Here is a 12,273-nt window from a genome sequence, read left to right as displayed (position 1 = left end):
TATCTGCTTAATAAACAGGTAACGTTCATGCCCCACAATGGTGGAATGAACTGCCCACCCCAGTTAGGACAGCCGAAACCCGTCCAATCTGTCGCCGTCGACTAAAGACGCACTTCTTCAACCATTATCTGAAATGAGGGAGAAAAAAAAGAAAAAAATCTAACCCTAACTAACCTTACTGTCATGCACTCGTCCTAATAAACTAACCTACACTGTAGCACTCAACACTTTGATGAACATTGTTACTCAGCTGATAAGAGTTGTGCCCTTCCTGATGACCTGTCGTACAGAACTTGTAAGTCGCTTTTTGATAAAAGCGTTTCAGCTAAATTACTAAATGTAAACGTCAATATCCTTTCAGCTCTAGTTGGCTTTGCTGTGGGGGAAAGTGGCTGGTGAAACCCGCCGACATGAGTCTCTTGTATACCGTCATGTCAACATGGCACAGTACCTTGCGCACGGACACCCGGCACACGCAGGGGTCCAGGACACCTGTACCGGCGTTGGCGCTCATCTTACACAGGAAGGAGAACCTCTTCTTCCAGCACACGCTGTTAGCTTGGACCGGCTCCCTGGGAGAAAAACAAAAACAAATGTATTCAAGTGGCCTGTACGACGTAGAAACAAACAAACAAACAAACACGCGTGTATATATACACTAAAAAATAAAGAGCTACCATTTTCAATGATGCACTCACACACAGAAGTGCTACATTCTGGCTTCACACCTTTTAGTCTCTAACAACCACTGGGGTAACTCACAGTTTTAACCCTGCTGCGACAACACGGAAGGTTAACCCTTTCACTGCCACACGACAAAGGGATAACCCTTTCACGACCACACTACAGAAGGTTAACCCTTTACTATCACACTACAGACAGTTAACCGTGTGGCAGTGAAAGGGAAAAACGTCTTGTATTTGGTCAAGAAGGGACAGACTGTACAGACAATAAATGATATGCGCATTGAGTAGAATAGACTAGAAAAAAACAAGTAGTTGTAGTGTGCGTACGAGCAGAATGTTTTGAATAACTGGAAAATGCAAGTGGTTACCATAGGGAACACATGTGGGGGGATTGAAAACCGTTGCTAGTAAGTTGGCACTAGCTATAGCTACAGCATCTGCGTGTCCATTTTTCCAGAGTGAGTCATTTAAGTGCCCCTGTCTCCCAGTCGTCCAGGGGTTAGCCAGCGGCTGACTTGAATCTACACAAGCCGTCTATATAGCCAACCGCTGGCTTGGTTAGCTATATGACGTTGGGCCCCATGGGGGAAGGGGAATCAACCGGGCTGTGCTCTAATTACAATGCATGGATTGATTGATTAACAGATTGCAGAATGGGTACAACAATACAGTACGGCTCAATACACACAATGGACCTATCTCAAACCCTGGCCTCTTTTCTTGATCCTCCAATCACAACTGTCGCTTACCTCGGACAAAGTTTGAAGTTTGAGTCAAGAAAAGAGGGCAGGGTTTGAGATAGGTCCATTGTTAAGGGGATGCAGACCAGAGAAAGACTTTCGTCTTGTTTACATCAGGGTCCCCCGTTTGCAATTCCTAATGACATACATCTGCTTATATATATATAGATATATATCTCTATATATATATATAGATATATATCATGACATTTACGACATACATGACATACAGTACTGTTACATTTATGACATACAAGATATACAAATATACAGTACTGTTTACCAGAGATCCTAACAGAAACTGTACATTAGGAGGGGGAGGAAACTGTACATTAGGCGCTGGAGGAAACTGTACATTAGGAGGGGGCTTGGTTACTTAGCTGTTCTTGTTCTGCTCTTGGTCTCCTTCAGTGTGTATAACAAATGAACAGCACTTAGTGAATGATGTGAATGATAAATGATGATGACCTGAGATGAGAATTAAATTTACCACAAGAGTTAGCACTCCTAGATTTCAACGTAGGAGCTCATCAAAACTGCTCTCAGGACTGGATTACACATGTTCCTCCTCAAACCTCAAAAAAAGGGCTGTCTAGAACCCAATGATACGGGCGCACATCCTAAACTACCTAGGTTATATTATACCACTGAGCTACACTGAATGAAGCAATTTGCCATTCAACAGTAATAATAATACACTTTATTTGTATAGCACCTTTCATACAGAAACTGCAGCTCAAAGTGCTTCACAACAGAAAAAAGACAGGCATAAAGTGCAGACATAAAGTGCAGACATATACAATCACAGTTTTTTACATTAGGATCTAACATCCCAACAGGCCACCTTGTTTATGGTTTGATTCAGTTTTAAATAGACAATAATAAAAAGAGTAAGATCAAATACAGTAAAATGGTGCAATAGTGCAGTGCAATAAAATTGTAGAATAGAATAGATTAAAAATATATAAAGTATAGTACATACACAGTACATACTACAAACAGTTTCCTTCGTCTTCATGTAAAGCACGTTATCTTATGATGAATTGAAAATGGGGGACCCTGATGTAAACAAGACGAAAGTCTTTCTCTGGTCTGCATGCCCTTAACAATTGTGTGTATTGAGCCGTACTGTATTGTACCCATTCTGCAATCTGTTAATAAAGTTTTCAATCAATCAATCAGTTTACTTATTCACAGCACGGTACAAAGGGAACTCCATGGATACTCAAACACAAACAATGGATGCTTAACTAAATGTCAACAGACTAAGATCAATCAATACACGTTTAATCGCTGAAAAGGACGACTCTAGAATCTAGAACGAATACCCGTGCAGTTACAACTAGGGATGGGTACCTTTCACATTTGAACCGATACGGTACCGGTACCTGTGAATTGATACCGGTACCCAATGGTACCTTTTTTCTGTACTTTAGTCTCTAAAAATATAATCGACCTACCTCAGTCATGAAAAAAATATCCAAACTTCAAATAACTACACTTTCGACCGTTTTCGGCTTGCCATTGCCCCGACACTGCTTTGTTGTTGAATCAAGTCAAATCCTAGGTAAGCGTATATTGTGCGTGTGAACGTTGACATGAAGGAAAAAAAAGTGTAAAAAAAATGTAAAAAAAATTACATTTTTATTTTTCTGTATCTCACGTGAATCGATACTCAGTCAGTAGTACCGACGTGTTTCGGTAAGTACCTTTAAAAGTACAGAATTCTGTACCCATCCCTAGACAACCAAACTTCACCACGACTTTATAGCAATGTTTTGGGTCAACAACATTAACTTGATTTAATTAGTTAGCAAGCCAACTTATTATTAACATATATAGCCGACTAACGTTAGCTGTAACGGTTAGCTGCAATATATATAGTAATAAGTTAACATTTCTTACCGTGAAGACTCTCCGACAAAGCCACCGTCCAGGAGCATCACTTTACAGAACAACACGCCGTTGACTAAGGGAACCGACGACAGGTCGTCCAAAAAGAAGTCGACTTTAAACTTGAACTTCTTCTTCTTCTTCATTAAAATGAAAGACATGTTTGCGGTGTGTGTAGTGTAGTGTGTATCCTAAACTAAACCGTTAACGTGAGTGAAGTTAGTAGATCACAGAGGTCTCGAGCTCAGCTCACGCGCTGCAGGACACACACACACAGGCAGCCGCTGGCTCGCGCTGCTCACTTTCCCTTCTCCTCCTCCACCCGCCACTCAAGGTCAGCTCCACATCATCCCAGGTTCAGGATCCTCCCCCGCCCACCTCCTCAGCCTTCTCTCCCGCCGTCCTCCCGTTAAAAAATGTTCCCGTATTTTCCCATTTTTTTTAATGTATACAAAATGGCTGCAATTCCCCTCCGTGACGACAGGTGGCAGCACTGAAGATTAGAATGTTAGCACAGGAAGTCAAAACGGAAGACGGTTGCAGAAAAAACTGTCTGGCAAAAGTGGGGTTGTTCCCGGAGAGCTCACTCTCAGCCGTGGTTTCTCAGTGTATAACGTATGGTGCTCTCCCTCAACATGCGAGTAGGGTGAGACAACACCATTATTTAGTCCAAATAATACCCTACTTTATACTATATTATTGTCATTCGTTTAATGTAAAGTCAGTCTTACATTGGCACTGCTTTAACCCATAATCCATTGCTGTACTAGACCCATGTGCCAGTATAACTTTTGTAAATTAATGAAGCGCAAATGTAAAGTTAATCAATACACAATGAAACAATATCTTTATCTACATCACATGTCAAAACTACTTTGATAAAACAAGATTTCCGTTTTTCATTTCTACTCATTCATCCAAAACAAGACAGCAATTCTACTTCTGCATGCACCGGGAGAATTGAGCTCATAGCACAGATTTGGAGTTGATAGAATGGACATTGCTGTTCTTAGGAAATGTTGCACATGGTGGAAATAATGGAAATTAACATTTCTAACATTAACATTTAGTGTATGTTTAAAATTGATACATTGAGGCATGGTAGAATTTCACTAGCAGTATCCGTTTTTAACATTACAATTAGTGTCTGACACTATAGACACATGTTAAAAGTCAAAGTCAATACCCCATTTTCAATTGATAATGACATTTATGACATACACAACACATACAGATATACAGGTCAGATATATATCATGACATTTACGACATGCATGACATACAGTACTGTTATACATTTATGACATACAAGATATACAAATATACAGTACTGTTTACCAGAGATCATAACAGAAACTATAGGACTGGATTACACTACATGTTGTTCCTCATCAACCCTGCTCTCAGGACTGGATTACACGACATGTTCCTCATCAACCCTGCTCTCAGGACTGGATTACACTACATGTTGTTCCTCATCAACCCTGCTCTCAGGACTGGATTACACTACATGTTGTTCCTCATCAACCCTGCTCTCAGGACTGGATTACACAACATGTTCCTCATCAAACCTGCTCTCAGGACTGGATTACACTACATGTTGTTCCTCATCAACCCTGCTCTCAGGACTGGATTACACGACATGTTCCTCATCAAACCTGCTCTCAGGACTGGATTACACTACATGTTGTTCCTCATCAAACCTGCTCTCAGGACTGGATTACACTACATGTTGTTCCTCATCAAACCTGCTCTCAGGACTGGATTACACAACATGTTCCTCATCAACCCTGCTCTCAGGACTGGATTACACTACATGTTGTTCCTCATCAAACCTTCTCTCAGGACTGGATTACACTACATGTTGTTCCTCATCAACCCTTCTCTCAGGACTGGATTACACTACATGTTGTTCCTCATCAAACCTTCTCTCAGGACTGGATTACACTACATGTTGTTCCTCATCAACCCTTCTCTCAGGACTGGATTACACTACATGTTGTTCCTCATCAACCCTTCTCTCAGGACTGGATTACACTACATGTTCCTCCTCAATTCCAAACTCAGGAAGCCTGCTTTTAGCTTTTGTGCTCTAGCTTGCTCATCATGGAATAAACTACAAAGCTCTTTAAATGTCGACTCTCTGGTCACCCTGGGACAATGTATTTTGCATGTTAACACTTTAACTGCCGGGAAACGCTTTACAGCGTCATTCCCGGCCATGCTCAAGTTGCCGAAGGACGCTTTACAGCGTCTTTAAAGGATAACTCCACTTTTTTTTTAAATTAGCTTATTTAACATCTTCCCTGGAGTTAGACAAGAAGATGCATACCTTTTTTGTCTCTGTGCGTGCATTTTAGCTTTGGGAATAGACGCTCCGTTAGCATAGCTTAGCTTCATCACTGGAAGTGGGGGAGGACAGTAGCCTTACAGTGCCTTACAGTGTATTGCAAGGTCTGACATTGAGAAAACTTGATATGCATGACCTTGGTGGGCTCTAGGTCAACTCCTGAAAAGGGGGTCAATGTCAGACTTTGCAATCAAAAGTTAGGGGGCTAATAACCCTTGCCATAATTTCAGTGTGCCCCTAACTTTTGATTGCAAGGTCTGACATTGACCCCCTTTTCAGGAGTTGACCTAGAGCCCACCAAGGTCATGCATATCAAGTTTGGTCAATGTCAGACCTTGCAATACACTGTAAGGCACTGTAAGGCTACTGTCCTCCCCCACTTCCAGTGATGAAGCTAAGCTATGCTAACGGAGCGTCTATTCCCAAAGCTAAAATGCACGCACAGAGACAAAAAAGGTATGCATCTTCTTGTCTAACTCCAGGGAAGATGTTAAATAAGCTAATTTAAAAAAAAAAGTGGAGTTATCCTTTAATATCAATATTTCAAAAATCTGTGATCGGATTCATATTTCCCCTCCGCTGGCCTGAGATCCACCAGGAGGACCCACTGAGCTCTCTGGCGGTTCAGGAGCGCCATCGGGTGGCCGATCGGCGCAATCGCCAAACAGGAAGTACTATGGAGGTTGTGCTGGTCGGCCATATTACTTCCGGGCACTCGGTACATGTCCCGGGACTCTGGCTCGTCACAATATAATAGCGATCCATTGCCAATAACTCGATAAACAACATAACTCGATAAACAACATGATTTGGACGTATATAGTATTATACAAGCTGGAAATGGTTCATCAGGATAAACATCCCATAATCGAAAACGGTCTACACCACGCTGATCGTCCAACGGCGCGAGGAAGATCCGGTGAGATTCAGCGTTATTCTTGAACGTGTTCCATATAAACTGTTATGATGAACATATGACCCACACTAGATGAATGATATAACGCTGCCCACGGAATTATAAACGATCCCCCGCCCATCCGGTCATCATCAGATCATACGTAGATCATTCTAGAAGTACGTCCAATTGAAATTTTTTATATCGCCCCGATTGCCATCAAACTGTATTTCATCATCAATATAATGCATTTGGGGCTATAGATCACGTTCTGGAGAAAGCTGCAGAAAGAGATGAAAACATACTTATACATTAGACCATACTTTACTATGAATATGTGAATGAAAAAGTTTAACGTTGCTACACAATGAACAATACATATAGGACTTTGAATGGGCCCTAATAATGGCAATGTAGCAATAGAATTTAAAAAGTTATAGCCATGCAAAGAAGGGGTACTTATCCATAGACAAATAGAGCTGGCAACCCATGGTATAGCATGAATTTAACCTCCGGCACCCATAGTGTTAATGATTTTGAATGTAGCCCAATTGTTTTAACCAATGCTAATATTTGTGTCTTGTCGTCCGATTTATCTTTGCTTCTGTTATTCATTTGTTGTTGTTTTTATTGCTTTCTGCCTGTTGTAATCTCGGCATTACTAAAAAAAAAATAAGGGTCCATCCTCAATAATCTCATATGATAAAAAAATAAATGTTGAATTAATGAAAAATCTAAAAAAAGAAATCAATATAACAACAGGCTGTGTGGGCAATCTTCTTGTCAAGAATTCCATTTGGTGGATGGTTTAAAACAAAAGTACTTTAAAACCTGGCAGTGTTATTGCCATATAGCCATTAAAGTTTAAACTACTATACACAGGACTGTCTACTCTAGAACCCAATGATACGGTCGGTCACACATCCTAAACTACCTAGGCTATATACCACTGAGCTACACTGAATGAAGCAATTTGCCATTCCACAGTACATACTTTAAATCTAACTTAAAATCATGGTTGAGAGATGGTTGCGACCATTTTAACTGAGGGGTTGTGAATGTATTGTAATGTATTTTTAATGTATTTATTTTTTTGTATTTTAGTGTATTATAAATTTGTAACCTACTGATTCCTACTGTGTTTTAATTATTGTACTATGTCTTAATTATTGTAGTGCTGACACCTGCCCCAGAGACTACAGTTGAAAATTAGCCAACCTGGCCAAACTGGCATATTTACAGTAAAATGTTCCTTAATATGCACCGTCTCTGTATTTTAAACCAATACATACAAATACAAATACTACAAATAGTTTCCTTCATCTTCATGTAAAGCACGTTATCTGTTTACTGTTTATTCACAGCACAGTACAAAGCAAACTCCATGGATACTCAAACAAACACAAACAATGGATGCTTAACAACAAAATGTCAACAGAGACGAAGATCAATACAAGTTTAACCCTTTCACTGCAACAATACACAGAATGTTAACCCTTTCACTGCCACAAAACAGCAGGTTAACCCTTTCACTGCCACACTACAGAAGGTTAACCCTTTCACTGCGACAATACACCGAGGGTTAACCCTTTCACTGCAACAATACACAGAAGGTTAACCCTTTCACTGCAACAATACACATTAACCCTTTCACTGCAACAATACACAGAAGGTTAACCCTTTCACTACAGAAGGTTAACCCTTTCACTGCCACACTACAGAAGGTTAACCTTTCACTACCACACTACAGACGGTTAACCCTTCACTACCACACTACAGAAGGTTAACCCTTTCACTACCACACTACAGCAGGTTAACCCTTTCACTACCACACTACAGAAGGTTAACCCTTCACTACCACACTACAGAAGGTTAACCCTTTCACTACCACACTACAGAAGGTTAACCCTTTCACTACCACACTACAGAAGGTTAACCCTTTCACTACCACACTACAGAAGGTTAACAGACGACTCTAGAACAGAATAAATACCCGTTGCAGTTACAACAACCAAATTTCACCACGACTTTATAGCAATGTTTTCGGTCAACAACATTAACTTGATTTAACTAGTTAGCAAGCCAACTTATCGACATATATAGAGCCGACTAGCTGTAACGGTTAGCTGCTATATAAATAGTAATAAGTTAGCGTTTCTTACCGTGAAGACTCCCCTACGAAGCCGCCGTCCAGGAGCCTCACTTTACAGAACAACACGCCGTTGACTAAGGGAACCGACGACAGGTCGTCCAAATCGAAGTCTACTTTAAACTTGAACTTCTTCTTCTTCATTAAAATGAAAGACATGTTCGCGGTGTGTGTAGTGTGTGTATCCTAAACTAAACCGTTAACGTGAGTGAAGTGAAGTTAGTGGATCGCAGAGGTCTCGAGCTCAGCTCACGCCTCACGCGCTGCAGGACACACACACAGGCAATAGGGTATATCTGCAGAGCCGCAAGCCCAACGTCTGGGCGGGGCTTCGTCAGTCAAACCTAGTCCAAGCCACGAAGCCCCGCCCAGACGTTGGGCTTGCGGCTCTGCAGATATACCCTACCCCACACAGGCAGCGGCCGCGGGCTCGCGCTGCTCACTTTCCCTTCTCCCCCTGCTCCACCCGCCACTCAAACTCAGCTCCACATCCTCCCAAGTTCAGGAACCTCCCCCGCCCCGCCCCCCCCCGTGATTTACCACGTGGGAGGACATTCCCTTGTTTGATTGGGTGTTGTAGTAGCAACAACTGTAACTAACAACATCGTAACCAAATTAACCCTTTCACTGCCGCACTACCATTGATTGATTGATTGATTGATTGATTGATTGATTGATTGATTGATTGATTGATTGATTGATTGATTGAAAACTTTATTAACAGATTGCAGAATTGGTACAGTACAGTACAGCTCAATACATACAATTGTTAAGGGGATGCAGAGTATAATATATAATATATTAAGTAAGTATAAAATAATTGCAGCCCAAAGTGGTTCACAGCAGTGCAAATAGAAATAGGCATACAAACAATGAACATAAAATTGGCATAATTATAGACGGCAGATAATTGACATTAAAACCTTCATTAAACTGAAGATAAACGTTATATGTATATGATGGATGGACATGAATAAATTACGATTGCGTGTGGATTGGTTATATTGCATTATTCAAGACAACCGCACGCTTAGCAAATAAATGACGTTAAATATAAAGACATTTGTTTTATTTGTCCCTTCTGTAGACCAAACCAAACATTGTGTGTAAGGACCATAGAACTATATAAAACCTGAAAACGTGATGATGACCAAATACATAGATTGTAAAGGGAAGGCAATAATAGTCTACTACTACTGTTTAATCCGCGTGCCTTCACGTGAAATGAAATAGCACCTCCGTGTGGCTTTTAAATGTCTCTCAGTTTAAACTTGAAATAATGACAGGATAATGTTTCAAATTAAATGTAATGTCGGTACAATTTTAGAATGTCACATTACATTATAGACTTCACTACTAGCTAAATGCACAAATAGAGATGAAAAGGTGCACAGTTTATGAATGCTAGTGCTACACAAGACTCCGCCTCCGTTATTGACATGAGTTTGGGCCATTCCTGTCTATTGGTGACGTTTGAATGAATGAATGAACGAATGAATGAATGAATGAATGAACGAATGAATGAATGAATGAATGAATGAATGAATGAATGAATGAATGAATGAATGAATGAATGAATGAACGAACGAATGAATGAATGAATGAATGAATGAATGAATGAATGAATGAATGAATGAATGAATGAATGAATGAATGAATGAATGAAAACTTTATTTAACAGATTGCAGAATGGGTACAATACAGTACGGCTCAATACACACAATTGTTAAGGGGATGCAGACCAGAGAAAGACTTTCGTCTTGTTTACATCAGGGTCCCCCATTTTCAATTCATCATAGATGTACAGTTCCCTCCCCCTTGTATATATTTACTGTTAGGATCTCTGTTTAACAGTACTGTATATTTGCATATCTTGTATGTCACAAATGTAACAGTATATGTATGTCATAAATGTCATGATTAGTTTAGATTAGATGATTAGATTAGATTTTTATATCTGTATATTGAGTATGTCATAAATGTCATTATGAATTGAAAATTGGGGACCCTGATGTAAACAAGACAAAAGTCTTTCTCTGGTCTTCATTCCCTTAACAATTGTGTGTATTGAGCTGTACTGTACTGTACCCATTCTCCAAGATATCTGGCCTCGCGCGGATCTCACAGCTGTGCCCGCACAGTGTAATACTCCAATTCACAGTAAATGACCAAGTATGGCTTTGTCAGTATTCCAATGTACAGTGTACAGTGTCCCCCACCCACCCCCTACCCAACCCCCCCCCCCCCCCCCCCCGTGCATGTCATAAATGGCACTATGAATTGAAAAGACTTGTTCACGTATTAAGAGGTTATTGATTATTCGCACAAGTGATCCTGGACATATAGCTGTCAACATTGGGATATTAAAATAAGGGAGATTTCCCAGCGAGGGGGGGTGGGGGGGTGGATTTTGTTTGTCAAATCAGTTGTGCAATAGTCACTTTTGGTGAGTTAATTGTTTCTATACAATTCACTTATATTAGACATTTAGGTATGACACAGGACTACAAAAGCATTGAGTATAGAAATGTGTCAACAGACTAAAGCAGGGAACCACAATATTTTGCATACAAATTATGCTGAGCAGAATGTAATATCATAACTGTCTATTATTTTTCTTGCAATTGAGCCAATTTTCCTTAGGTACGGTTTTGAGGTGTGTGTTCAACAGAATGTAGTATCAAAAACACGTTCACAAAAAGTATGGATTACTGAATGCTGAACTGCACTGTTATAATCACTAAGCTATTGTAAGACCTTACCTGTGTCCCTGTATCACTTGTCGCTGCTGCCCTTTGACTAAAAAACGTCCCTATGTCCATTTTCCTTTTTTTTGTGTGGCATATTTGAGTTAGTCACCTAGTAAAAGTGAGATAATTGACTATATCAAAACATGCTAGGGCTGTAACGAATAGTTCTGTTGTGGAATATTTAATGAGCTGTAGAAATTGAGATAGAGTCAGTTGTTATAGAAATATAGAAACATAGTTTATTAACAGAGATCAGGTTATAATCAGACATGCTAACGTTTGACCAGAAAGTGAGCGTGATCAGTTTATAATTGTGAGGATTCGCCTGTTCCCTGGACCCTTTTTCCTGTGTTTTCCCTGTCTACTCTCCTCAACAGCCCCCACCCTTGCGATGATTTACTCTCCTCTCTTCACCAGCCCCCACCCTTGGACATCCTTGATCCTCTACCTTCACGCACCTGTTGGGAGTTTGCAATCACCTCGGGAGAGTACATAGGTTGCAGACTCCCCTCCAGTCCTTGTCGGGTCGTTCTGTGTTCTGGATTCTGTGTTCTGGACTCTGTATCTGTGTCTGTGTTCATGGAGTTCTGTACGTTACCATCCTGTACGTTACCATCACCTGCCGCGTCTCCGGCGTGAGACGACGTGCCAGCCATCACCACCTGTCGCCGTTTGCCTGGAGTGGGACACCGTCTTCGCTCTCTAATTCTCTACGGGAGGTTTTCCAGTGTTCCCACTCCAGACGTCAAGCCGGCTCGTCATCGCTCCCGATTCCACGGGAGGAAGGCGTCTCTTCGTGATCCTCGTTCC

At 40.8% G+C, this 12,273-nt stretch overlaps 1 protein-coding gene across 2 annotated transcripts in view; it reads right to left on the bottom strand.

Moving 5' to 3' along the window:
* Positions 1 to 8,948, bottom strand: part of LOC311226882 (EEIG family member 2-like) — a 40,876-nt gene extending 31,928 nt beyond the window's left edge. For both annotated transcript variants that reach the window (XM_084312335.1, XM_084312336.1), the window contains exons 1-2: positions 8,727 to 8,948; positions 452 to 572 (exon numbers count right to left, since the gene is read on the bottom strand). In XM_084312335.1, coding sequence (XP_084168461.1) covers positions 452 to 572; positions 8,727 to 8,872 — 267 coding nt within the window. In that variant the 5' untranslated portion in view covers positions 8,873 to 8,948. The remainder of the gene's footprint in view (positions 1 to 451; positions 573 to 8,726) is intronic.
* Between the last annotated feature and the right edge of the window lie 3,325 nt (positions 8,949 to 12,273).

This window comes from Notolepis coatsorum (assembly GCF_963971535.1).
Source record: "Notolepis coatsorum genome assembly, chromosome: 4".
Classification (NCBI taxonomy): domain Eukaryota; kingdom Metazoa; phylum Chordata; class Actinopteri; order Aulopiformes; family Paralepididae; genus Notolepis; species Notolepis coatsorum.
This window is presented reverse-complemented; position numbering and strand designations above follow the sequence as displayed.